Source organism: Microtus pennsylvanicus, chromosome X, assembly GCF_037038515.1.
Source record: "Microtus pennsylvanicus isolate mMicPen1 chromosome X, mMicPen1.hap1, whole genome shotgun sequence".
In the NCBI taxonomy this organism is placed as follows: Eukaryota; Metazoa; Chordata; class Mammalia; order Rodentia; family Cricetidae; genus Microtus; species Microtus pennsylvanicus.
In genome coordinates, this window is record NC_134601.1 from 120,810,902 (window position 1) to 120,824,486 (window position 13,585).

The 13,585-nt window shown below is 39.5% G+C and overlaps 1 protein-coding gene across 2 annotated transcripts in view; it reads right to left on the reverse strand.

Annotated features, from left to right (window-relative positions):
• The window catches only part of Mospd2 (motile sperm domain containing 2), a 41,829-nt gene that overhangs the window by 16,015 nt on the left and 12,229 nt on the right, over positions 1-13,585 (reverse strand). For both annotated transcript variants that reach the window (XM_075957022.1, XM_075957023.1), the window contains exons 3-7: positions 11,991-12,146; positions 9,502-9,588; positions 7,520-7,674; positions 4,778-4,838; positions 2,517-2,555 (exon numbers count right to left, since the gene is read on the reverse strand). In XM_075957022.1, coding sequence (XP_075813137.1) covers positions 2,517-2,555; positions 4,778-4,838; positions 7,520-7,674; positions 9,502-9,588; positions 11,991-12,146 — 498 coding nt within the window. The remainder of the gene's footprint in view (positions 1-2,516; positions 2,556-4,777; positions 4,839-7,519; positions 7,675-9,501; positions 9,589-11,990; positions 12,147-13,585) is intronic.

Consider the following 13,585-nt stretch of genomic DNA (forward strand, 5'->3'; position numbering starts at 1 on the left):
ACAGCTCGTTGACAGTTCCACTTCTGTCCCGTGCCATGCCCTTTGTTTTATACTCAGTTTGTAAAATATTTCTGTTGGGAGATTTAACCCATTTGGAAAAAGCTGAAAGCAGAATGCTACAGTGCATGTGCAAACGTGATAGTAGAAAAGGGGGGGGGGGGGGAATAATAAAAACATTAAAGTGTGCTTTAGAAAATCATGGTTTTTGTTAATTCTGGTTCACTATGATTTAAGCTTTTGTTCAACTACTATTTAAAATTTCCTTTTCAATTTAAAACAGCTTGTGACTTGTCAGGATTACAGTCATGCTATTGAAATTAAATGAAGTGTTAACTCTGTTTTTTTTTTTATGCCAGCTTTATTGAAATAATTCCCAAATGATTCTAGCCGTGGGTTATCATAAATGCCAAAACCCTCTGTTCTGTGCAGTTAAAAATTACCCTTACCTAAAGAGAGGTCTGGCCTTTGCTCCCAGCTTCTGGGAGGTAGCCTTCTTATTTGGTAGGATTGTCTTTTTTTAGTCTGGGGGCCTTAGTGAGAACAGCAGGATTTTGGATTTAGGTTGGGACTTGGAAAATCAACATGTGATTTAAGGTAGGGGCAGTGGGCCATGAAGTGACTAACCACAGGCAAAATCAATCATGCCCTCATAATGGAGCTCCAAGACAATTTCTGAGCACCAAGGCACAAAGGCTTCAAAGAATTTCCTTGGTTGGCAAATGTGAAACAGATCTTTCTGTCAGCCTCAGGATGAGCAGCACACATGTCTCTCTGAATCCGTTCCTTACAATAAATCACAAAAGTGAGCATCCTTGCTTTCAGTGGTTCTAGCAGTCATAGTGAATGATGGGACATAAGAGGCATTTGGGGAACTTTTTGAGTTTGTGGAAGGTAGCTTTCTATGAACTGCTAGGATCCTTTTAAAATCAACTGTTTCAACAGCACTTTCTGGTCCTACTTTTTAAAGCATTTTATGAAATGGTATTAGATTTTTGTCATTTTTTCATTTTATTAATATGGTGTATTACACTGATTTTCCCAGTTGGACCGACTTTTCATTCTTAAGACAACTCCTGTTTTGTCATGGTTTGTAATGCTTTTTGGGGTGTGTGTGTGTGTGTGTGTGTGTGTGTGTGTGTATACATGCATATGCATGCATCTGGGAGCCATAAGACAATTTTAGGGATCATTCCTCTAGAGTTATCTGCACTGTTTTTTTGAGACAGGATCTCCCCAGCCTGAGCTCATGAATTAGATCAGACTGTCTAGCCATACAGCCCTAGAGTTCTGCCTGTTGGTACCCTCACCTCTCACTCCCAATGCTAAGGTTATAGGCACATGCTACTCCTACGACTAGCTTCTTTGCACAGGTTCTTGGGGGATTAAACTCAGTTCCCAAGCACTTTGCCAACTGAGTGAGGCATCTCTGTAGCCTATAATGTTTTTTTATATTGCTTTGGCTACAGTTGGTTAGCTATGGCCTTCTGTAGCACTAGGGGTGGGGCTTCACACAGGCTAGTCCACACCCCTAGCCATAGGACCTTCAGAGGGCCGGTGCATCTCTAGGTGTAAGGGGTTGCAGTTTGTAGTTTTCTTTTCATCTGATGTTTGGTGTCAGGCCTGTACTTACTCATAAATGAGTTACAAGCAGTCTTTTGTGGACAATTTTTAGAACTGTTTACAAAGGATCAGGGTAAATTCTTTAACTGTTTCATAGAATCTGCCAGAAAAGCCACCAGAACCTGAATGTTTCTTTGTGGGATTTTTTGGGGGGTCGTTGGCTACTACTTCTGATTATTTTTGAGCCAGTTTGAGTAGTCTATGTCTTTCTAATAATTTATCAGTTTCATCTAGTTTTCTAATTTCATCGCTAAAATTATTTTTTAATTCCATAAAGTCAGTAGTGACCTCTGGTTTTTGATTTCACATTTTACTAAGTGTTTCTTTATTAAAACCAGTATTAAAAGGTTTAACAGTCAAGAAGTTTTCACAGAACCGAATTTCAGTTCGTAGCGTGACCCTCCTGTTTGCTGTGCGTGCAATACCAATGAAAACAGAACGTTGAAGTAGCAGCACTCCCTTTCAAATCGCTCAGAGGAAAATTATGACTGTCAAAAAGGGCTAAGTGACTCCAGTGATTTAGAGTGACTCAGATTCCTCCCACCTTGTTCCTCAACACTTGAAAGCCCAAGAGAAAAGCTAGCCAACGCATGTTTTATTAGATACCCTATGTGTGGGAAACAGAACAAGGCTTCTTGTCATTGTTTTGCCTAAATGGCACATTATCTTGAGGCTGGTTTTAGAGAAGACTAGTGGGAAAACTCTCAGTGTCTCAGACGAGAATGTCAGCCCTGTTTGTTTAAAAGCAATCTTTCAGTACTTCGGCTGTAGCCTCTTAAGAGTACAGAAGTATAATACACATATTTTCCTAAACAGCTGTATAAACATGGCTGAACTGGCCAAGTAAGACAAAAGAAAACCGAGATGCCGTGGGAAAACACAAGTAATATACTCACCATTCATTATCCAAGGCATATCAAAGATCACTATTTTTGCTGAAAGACGAAAAAAAAATCACTCAGTTCAACTTAGTACGTTTACATTACTCCACCAGTTTGACCTTATCTAGAAAAAAAAACCGTGTGAGGGAAAATGGAGCTGATTGGCCAAGTTTTAATTCAAGGACATATGGGTGGTGCTGGGACTGACCAGCAACTCACAATGGGGAGGGGTCCCGATAATGCACTGTCATTGTTCTTTGGCAAACAAAGCATTCCTCTGTTCATTTGCTGATGTTGCTGCTTGAACAAAAGTACACAGAACAGTTAAGGGGACATACGTGTGGCATGTCAGATCAGTGTTGAAAGCAACTGCAGTTTAACAATATTTACATGCCTAATTTATGGCTTCCCTTATAATATCCTTGAGATTACACCCTTAAACTAGTCACAGAGCTGCTCCTTTCTTCTGGTTCTAAGAAACAGAAACTATTTTTTCTTAAACGCTATGAGCCCAGGAAGCCAGCACTTCCGAAGTACACAGAACTGTTATTTTACATACGGAACTGAGGCTCTTAAGTAGCATCATCAACACCATTGAGGGGAAAAAAAATCAGTAACCACAAAGGAGATTTGTGATAGCCAATTCGTTCTTCTATTCCAGATGAACCAAATATGTAATTTCCTTCTACTCTGAGCAGAGACTCCCAGAGAAGGTGGCACGAAACTAGCACAAAGTAAAGTGCACAGAAAGAATATGGCATCAGCGAGAGGTAGCCTGGTGCTCAGTAGGTCTCTTACTCAGTGGGGTTATAATTAAGGTGTAATAGTTCATGGCAGGTTTTGAAGAACTATCAGTTTAAGAGCCCATAAAACCAAATGTCTGCAAAACCACATTATTTTGGTAGAACACGGACACAATCTATAGTTAACAGAAATGAACAATAAATATTCCCGTTCACTTTTATATGAACCCATAAACAGCCCTTTCAAAATACTCCTGGACATATTTGATAAATACCTACAGTTATATTTTTTCTCAGTGTCTCATCACAAATGCTTTTATTTATTTCAGACAACACGTATTTTAGAAGATGGAGTATATTTTATAATGTAATACTTATATTAGTATTATTTCTGCATGGCTCACCACATCCTTTAGATACCCGAATAAACAAACATTTCAGTTTTGTTTTGTCCATAAAAGAAGCAAGTTCATGAAGTAGTAATTCTAGAGTACCCATTGGTACTCTCACTGCTCAGCAAAACTTACTGAGTCAGGATACATGGCAGATACCCAAGGAGTAATAGATCGTTCAAGTTTCCCAACCTGGGCACAGTCATTTTCTTGATGAACATTCACAGTCTCCAAAGAGAATGCAGTATAGGGTTGTAGGTGGTGCTGATTCTAGACATCCATTATGGTTTGGGTTACCCAAGAGACCCAAATTGTGGTATCTCTCAGGAATATGTGCAGGCAGTTTTGTAAATTGCCATTTTGATATCCTTTTTGCCTCTCCTGCCCTTTCAATTTTACTGAACTGGAGTTGAATATATTTGACTGTTTATGTTGCTTGGCCGCTTATTTTCCCCATGGCAAAGCCATTACATAAATCCAACAGATGAAAAATGTGCACATAAGACTTAGGAGTCCATCATTTGTATCATTAATGGGAGAATTACCACTAAAAACGAACTAAACAAGGCGGAGGATGTTAGTTCAGTGGTAAAACACTTGCCTGGCACATATAAAGCCCTGGCTCCAATCTCCACCACCAGAAGGAAACAAAAGACGATGAAGCTCTCTAAATACCAGAGTCAAATGTAGTGCATTCTTATTCAGTATTTTCCTAGTGCCAATTTGAAAACAGCAAGTAGTAACATCCTGCATTTATTTAATGTAAAATGTACCTTATCAGTACTCCTAATCTGCTTTTGCAAGCAGCAAGTGCCATATAATAAATATAATTTTAGACAAAGATCAAGAAAAACGGGCTCATGTTGCAAATGAATATACAATTGCACACAGCTGTGTGTTAGAAGTTATGGAATATTTTGGTGTTTAGAATGCCACTTGTACAAGTAACTGTAAAGGAAAAGACTTCAAAAAATTGTCTACAATGATAAGGATTTACAGGTCTACCTAGGAATACATTTAAAGTGTTTCATTAGCAAACAATGTTCTAAGTAGGAAACTCTACAATAGAAAGCTTTATAATTTTTGGACATCATCTATAATTTCAACATGATATATTTTTATAAAGGAGTAAGTTACTTACAGAGGTATTTGGGGTAATATACCTTAAAGCAGTTGATGATAAAGCGTACAAAGTCCATGTCCTAAAATAAAGATTAAAGATCTGAGACTTTAGAACTTCAAATTAGAGAACTTCAAATTACAGATTTCTAAAGGTGATAAATTATTCAATACAAATGAGATGACTATTGTTCTTAAAAGACAAGCCATTATAAATATCTATAGACCCAAGGGTTAAGGTTTTAGATCATTAAGCTAAGGACTGGCTCTGAAATTGAGTTGAAGAAGCTAGACACTTACTGGTATTTTAAAAATTATGTGTATTACTTCACACTAGTTTTATGCTTCAGGCTACAAGAGCTATAGGGTAGGTAAAAGTTATCCCCACAGAGACTCTAAAATTCTAGTTAACAACTAAAGAATTATTAAAAAGGGTATACAGTTTATAACCTGATTAACTGGAAAAACATATATGCATTCATTTGTAGCTATACATATATACGTTATGGTTAAGTATTTACTTTCTAAATCTAATTTTTACCTTAGAAGAGTTTCAACAAGAATACGGTATTAATATTTTACCCAAGATCCCACTGATCAGACCTGCCTGTTCACTTTTGATTTAAGAGGACTCAGATTACTTTTGTTTTTGTTGTTTTTTTTTTAAGTTTATAATCAAGTGCTGTTCATTCATTCCAATTGTTAGGAGACTGTATTAAGCAGCTGTCTGGTTAGTTCTCCTGCTTCACATGCACCAACAGGAAATTAGGTCATTAGGGATATTTTTCATGTTTCATTTCCCCCATATTATTCCATGCTAGCAGGCTGTTTCATTAATCCTGCTCGGCCACCTTATAAACACTGCTAATTTGAAGAGTTAAGCAGACAAGCTGAAATCCAGGACAGCTACTAAAGAGCTGGTTATTCTGGATGGGACAAGCTACAAAGTCATTCCTAGCATATGAGTTGTGGCACCTTTAATTACAGTAAACTGAAAGTAAGCATCCTCAGCCATAACTATTTAATATGGGAAAAGCCCTAGTATACAATAAATACCTTTCGAAATAATCATTATATCCACTGGACATAGTTTCAAAAATCTATATAAAGACTCAGAGAAAGGGCTTAAAAAACTAGCTGAACAAAATTTTGGTTACCTACTTTAAAAGCAAGCATGACCACTCTCAGATACTCTTACTAGTTAGTCTTCATTTAGTAGTCATTGCTATCATTTATTCAGTTGAATGTCCTTGTTCATAAAAGCTTAAGTTACTGCTAATCTTAGGAGACTTGATGTCAGCGGTGTGTGTCTACACTGGGCACCACATAACACAGCTCCATGAAACAGCCTGTTTTATAATCTCTCAGGGTGCTTTTCAGAATGGTGCCCTTATGTGAAGTGTTCATCCTCTGATGATGCATGCAAGATTTTTCTTTCTAGTTCAACTGCTGAGAATGGCTATATTTCTCCTAAAATGCTGATTATTTAAAGTTTAGCTATTTGTATGATTTTAAGTGATTTCATTCTTTTAGCAAGGAAGGTCAAAGGCTACTGTCAACACTATATTGGGTAACAGAAAACATTAACATACACTGTTCATGGTTATGAGGTAATAAATAGGCGACTTTGGTACCTAAAGAACAACAGAATCATAGTCTATCTTTATTGAATGTTATCTTATCTAAGTAATTTTAGTTTCATTTAGAACATAAAACGTTTTACTTTGTAACTTAAAATCCACTCAATGGAAATTACATTTTTTAAAACTGCAGGGAATTGCATTCTTAATGTGAGAAAACATTCTGCCACTTCCCTCTCCAAAAGCTCTTTTGATTTGTTCTCTCTACTCTGGTTCTGTTCTTGTTTAAATCTAAGACATCACTATTTTGGGTTACACACCAACACACATACTGAAATAAAATAAAATAGTTCTTTTGATCTTAAACAAGTATTCACCAATATTATTAAAGTATTAATTGATAAGTACGTATACCTTATCAATTAGGTATAACATAATTTACCATTGTGTCATGTTGGCCATCTAGACTTTTTCCTACTCATTATTTTTTGAGACAGTCTCATGGTGCTGTCCAAGCTATCCTTGAATTCCTAGGTTTAAATGATCTTTATACCTCAGCTTCACAAGTAGCTATAGCCATTGATATACATAGGATAATGTATTCTTATTGTAACTAGTGATTTAACTAAGTTTTAAGGCTGGTAAAATCCCCAAGATTACTAAATAAAATGAACAAATAAAAACATTCAAGATGTATACACAAGTGCCTGACAAAAGCACAGCGTGTTACATGAGGGACACCCACATGAACATCTTGTACCTTTAAGACAAGGCAGAAATAAAAGAAATATAAGATCACAGTGCTCATGTACGTATTCAGTACTTAGTGACTATGTTATTCTGTGCCAGGCACGGTGGTTGGTGCTGGGGCATATTAGCATGGTCACAAAGTTCAGTGTTCATCATGATGACCCATGTCCTACTGGCCTCCATGTCTTACCTCTTCGCCTTTCACAACAGACATGGACCATTGTTAGGAAACATAGTACCCATACCAAATACTGAAGCAAATTGAATTCTCGGCAAACCCTATTCCACATTTGGCTTCACATAGAATGCAAGGGGGAAAATAATCCTTTTGGATTCTGCTAGCTTTATTACAACATTATTTGGATGGCAAGAATACAGGGAAAACAGAGGAAACCAGAACAAGGCACAATTTAAGATTAATGAAGAATGCTTACTATGCTATTGAGTCCAGTTTCTGACATGTCAAACATCACCGTGATAGGCTTCCCATTTTCTCTCTTGGCATATCGTTCCAACCAGAACGCTATGAGCTTCTTTTTGTCCATTATGGTTTTCTGGTCTTTTATATGATACTTCACTCTGATCCAGACTTTAAGCAAAACAGCAGATAAAAAAAATAAGCATATTATCTGTAGCATTTTATTGGATATATATCCTTCCTTTGGCATGTTCTTCCATTTAAAATTCATCTTGTTTTGAATAAAATACATCTCTTGCCTCCTTACAAGGAAAATAGTTACATTTGGGACCTTTAAATTACAGAGTAACAGAGAGGCTATTTTACGAAATAAACAGATGTCACTTTTAAGTGAGGTGAAGAGAAAATGCAGGTGACCAAACACCACTTTGTAATAACCCAGAAGTGCTCTTCTCTATGCTTACTTAAGAAAAAAGCCACTGGTCTGATCAAATGCTAGAAAACATGTTCCACCCAGAACAGACCCACAGGCAGGAGGGAGGCCTGGGGAGTGCCGTGCAGGGGAGTGGACACACAGACAGGCAAGAGGGAGGCCCGGGGGAGTGCCGTGCAGGGGACTGGACACACACACAGGCAGGAGGGGGGCCTGGGGAGTGCCGTGCAGGGGAGTGGAACATGCAAAAGCTTCAGGTGAAATGGGACGGGGAGAAGAGAAGCAGAGCAGAAGCAGGAGATGGCTAGATGACTCTGAAGTTTTAGCTCCGTTTTGGTTTTCCTATTTCAAAACCTAGCTTGGCAGTGCTATAAAGGTTGGAGTGGAAAAGAGGCCAGGGAGGTAATCTATCTCGTCATAACCTGGGAAGGAACTGACAATAACGGAACAGGCTAGGCAGGACTAAACTGAGGAAGTGGCTGGTGAAGATAAAACAGAAACCAAAATGAAGCTAAATTACAGGGAGAGCCAAGAAATGGGCCAGAGCTGACAATCCAGAAGGAACATGAGTGGCAGGACATGAGGGTGAGTTGTTGACCATGATGAAGGTGGCTCACAGTCACAGTCAAGGGACAGCAGGTGGCAGGCAGCTGGGTATGTGCAAGTAGCTTGGGAGTTGCACGGGACCTGCACTGTGAATTGGGAGGCTGCTAAAGCTGATGTATCTGAGATGACCCCATGGGACAATATCAGCTGCAAAGTAAAAGAAACCATGAACAAGACAGGCTCTGCAAAACACGTTTCAGGAGCAAACCACGAAAGAGCTCTAAGAAAAGAAAATGGCAAAAGAAGAAGCAGGGATACGAGGAAAGTGCACTGTACTGTCAAAATATAGTGTAACTCACAGCTGAAGAAAAGACAAGCAAGATGCACATGCAGGCTCTCCCAGCCTTAGTACCACATCGGGCTAGGCTGGGGTGAGTGGAAGAAAGAAGAAGAAAGTCATGTGGACAGCAGATGACTGCTGTTCTTCCTATTGCCACACAGATTTCAGAAAAAGCTAAGAGGAGACCAGGAGAGACCGAAAGGCCATTTTGCATATTTAGCAACTATCAAAAGATTCTCCATAAAAATACATACTAGGTGAAGTGCTACCAACGAGGAGGAAGACAATGACTAACTGATATGATGCTGGCTATGTTACCACTGCTCGAGTGCCTGCCTGCCTGCTACCATCCTCCCCATCATGATGGTCGTGGTGGACTCTAACCCTCTGAAACCATAAGCCCTAAATAAACACTTTGATTAAGTTGCCTTGGTCATGAGGTCTTCTCAGTGCTATCACAGAACTAGATAAGTAAGAAACAGCACTTGTGTTTATGCCTAGTTTATGATAATGCAAACTATGCCTTGATATTATTTGACAGGGGTAAAGAAGGCCACACACCTCTAGTTGCAGGAAATTTGTTGCATAGACATATAGAAAAGTTCTGTGATTATTAATTGAGACACAGACACACATTTCAAAATCTTAAAACACTAGGGTATGAACTGAATATACTTACGTAATTTGTTTCCTTCTTTGTCATAACCATGGAGATAAATACCACCAAGTTCTAATAACCACCTTGGAATAGAGGATTCGCTAAGATCTGGAAAGTGGTAAACTCTGATCAGTAACAGTAACCTATGTACCTAAAAGAAAACTCACACTGTCAAGGGAACGGTACACAGTAGTTCTACGATCACTCAAACTTGAACAAGACACAACTTACTTAAATCTTGACTAAAACACAACTTATTCAAAAATTAGAAAGAGTGGCTGGTAACACAAAAGCTATTTCCTGCTGAGAAAAACTGACACAAGATTTATAGATGCTGGAAAGAACAGGAAAAAACTTATTTTGATGGGTATCTGCAGATTCTGGTCAGCTTTCAAGCCATGATTTGACTTATCAACACATGTTAACACTATGAGACCATTTGATTTAACACCGGGGGTGAGGTGGGTCTGAGTGTAATCCAGTGGTAGGAGGGTACGTGCTTAACACACACAAGGTCATAGATTCCATTCCTAGGTTCCTCTTAAACAAACAAAAAATACATTAGTAATATTGTACTAATAATATTCACAGGACCTTGGAATTTGAAGGGGACAAATATCACTATTTAGTCTAGCAAGATGCGACTTTTCTCTGTGTTTTCTCTCTTCCTCTCTAGTCCCCTCCCCGTGGGTGTGTGTATAGAGACCAGGCACTAATGTGGGTTGGTTTCCTCTACCGCTCTCACCATAAGTTCATGAGAGAGTTTCTCACTGAATTTAGAGCTTGATGAACCAATGTGGTTATATTATACTAGCTGGCCAGCAAAGCCCCCTGGAATACTGGCTTTGCCCCACCCTCCATGCCCAGCACTCCAATTACCCATGCATCTTGCCATGCCTAGCTTTTGAAGGGAGTGCTAGGGATCTCAACCTAGCCATGCTTGTACAACAGGTAGTTTACCTACAGTGCTATCTGCCCACCCCCAAGATGGTGTTTTTCTACAAAGTTTTATATACATACAGTGAACTCTAATGTTCTAGAGCAGGTGGGAAATAATTCAAGAAAAAACCTAAACTTCTTTAGCAGGAAAAACAAACAACAGACCTAACTAGTGTCTAAGGGAGGCTGAGGACCAAGGTGACAAGGCAGCGCATGGAAGACGATCGTTTCCTTTGCCAGCACTTCCCAGAGAACTTTCCACGTTTCTCTCTCATTCCCTCTGCCTAGTTCATATCTTTGCTCTATGTCACCAGGAACTAGGAACCTGTGCAAGAATATATGCATTGTTGCATTTAGTATGACATTCTCAATGAGCAAAAACTTAGAAATTGCAGCTATGTGCTCCATTTTTGACGAATACACGTTTTTTCGTTTAAACTTACTAGAGTGTTTACATTTCCCACCATTTTACTTCTTCTATTTTCGGTATGCTCTTTCTTGTGGACTCTAATATAAAGAATGGGGGAGGGAATTAGCCCTACTTTGTGTTAAGTCTTTAGACTCAGTCACTCCAGAGCCACAGTCGTCTAGGACAGGTAATGCTGTCCAGGTAGCTGAAATGGCCAATTATGTCTACTTATTCTTGCTAACGTCTTATGTGCGAGTGTCATATATCAATCTGTTGATTTCATTGGTTAAGCAATAAAGAAACTGCTTGGCCCTCATAGGTTAAAACATAGGTAGGTGGAGTAAACAGAACAGAAGGCTGGGAGAAAGAAGCTAAGTCAGGAGTCGCCATGATTCTCCCACTCCAGGCAGACGCAGGTTAAGATCATTCCTGGTAAGCCAGCTCATGGGCTACACAGATTATAAGAAATGGGCTAGTCCAGGTGCGAGAGTTAGCCGAGAAAAGGCTAGATAGAAATGGGCCAAGCGGTGTTTAAAAGAATATAGTTTCCGTGTAATTATTTTGGGTAAAGCTAGCCGTGGGGGCAGCTGGGTGCCGGGGAAGCAACCCTGCCACTCCAACTACAACAGTCTTACAGGGACACAATAGGTAAACATTCTGGCAGCGTTCTTCCCACATCTGCAAACGACTGTAAAATTCCCTCTAAGATTTCTAACACACACTTTGATGACAGATTTCGACCTAGTGCAAGTGTTTAGAGAAGTCTGCCACAGGGAATCCTTGGGGATAAGCTTGCTTTTCTGGGCTCCCCAGTAGGTTACACAACATTCACAAGCACGGGCAACAACTGAGAAAGCAAAACAGGACAGCAATATCTTCTTATTTCTCCATTGGTTAATGGAATCGAACCAAACACAAATTAGGCAACCATGCTTTTCGTGACAATGCGTGACTTGATAATTGTGATCTGATTTTCTTATGACTGACTTTCCTTCTAAGATTTTGTCACACACTGTCCGTTTGAAAGTACAATTAGGCCCCTAAGGGTAATATTCTAGTGTTTATAATGACGGCTAGGGATGTGTGAAAATACAGACAAGTGTCTAACAGTAACATTTGTATAGATGGTGTTACCCTGTCAAGGTGAAGTCCAACAGCTTACCATTGACAGAAAATTCTTTCCTCCACTGGAAACTCTCATCAAGCATCTTCAGGGTTTCATCCACAACATTGTGTCTCCAAAACAAGTAACTTTCAACCCAGTTATCATCTTGCTGAAGCCTTTCAACATCACGTGCATCATATTTTTCTGACTTTTCTAAGGAAAAAACAATAGCGAACATCTGAATCAGATTGATTCTGCTGTGAGAAATAACAAAAATAATGGCAAAGAGAAGAAGGATCTGGAAGACAAAGGCATACTTCTCCAAGACACACACACACACAGGGATATTTTTCAGGTAAAAATGCAAGATAAGGAATCAACTAGATGTCTAAGTAAGAGCAGAATAAAGTTATCCAAAGTCTATAGATTTGAGAAGATGTCTAACTATGCTGTCCAAGATGTCTTTGAATTCTTGGAGCTCAAGTGATCCTCTTGCCCCAGTCTTAGTAACTAGAATTATAGCTGTGTACTTCTTGCACATGGCACAGAACATAGTTTTGTTTAAAAAAAAACAAGCAGAAAACTGTCCATTATCTAAAGTGTACTAGCTAATACTTCATTCCTGTGACAAAATCAAAGGAAGGAAGGAAAGAGTTTTTTGTGGATTATAAGGTGATCTCTAATTTGCAGTCGTTCTTCCTCAGTTTCCCAAGTACTGGGGTTACATGGGTGCACTGGGGAGAGCAGCTAAGGAAGCACTGATTTTCGCTCACAGCTTCAGAGCTGTGCCAACTGTTTCTGTTATTCCTCGGCCTGTGATGGGGCAGTATGTCATGGCAGAAATGTACTAGGGAACAAAACTGCTCACATCATGGCAGCCAGGAAGCAGAGAGACAGCCAGCAAGGGACCAAGGAATAGATATACTGTTCAAATGCACATTCCCCCAGTGACAAACTTCTTCCAGCAAGGCCCCTAATAGACCACTCAGCTACAAACTCATCAGTGGATTTGTCCACTGATGAGGTCAGTCAGTACCCTCATGACCCAGTCACTTCTCATCTGCTGCCAGCTGGGGACCAAGGCCTTCAACACACTGTAAAACTTTAAGACAATTCTGAAGCCATTTCTGACAATTCTGAATCCTCTCAGCCTCTGTGCCATAGTGCTTCCCCTCCTCCCCTGGGAACCAAGGACCTAACAGCTACACTCGCACGTACTCAGTTCCTGAACAATTACCAATATACATATGTTTTGATTCAGTTCCCTGGGAAACAGGGTCAAAATGACCTCTTACCTCATCTGATCTGGCAACAGCTCTCCAGTCAATTATTGGTAATAGCCCTTTCAAATAAGCCAATCAGAATAGTCAAAGAACAACCCCTCTTGCTTCTGTGGCCCCTTTAAAAGTAGACTGTACCAGCTATTCGAGGTCTCCCGGCTTCCCGAATGCTAAGGGACCCTGTCATGACAGAATTAATAAAATCCTCATGCTTTTGCATCAGCTATGGTATATGAGGTGGTCTCTGGGGGCGACTCCTCCTCGGTGTTTAGATGCTAGAGTCTAACACAAGTTATTTTTCAGGAAATATTTTACATCGAAACCATAACATACAGCATCATCATCTTTTCAGACTCTGAGGCCAACATCTCC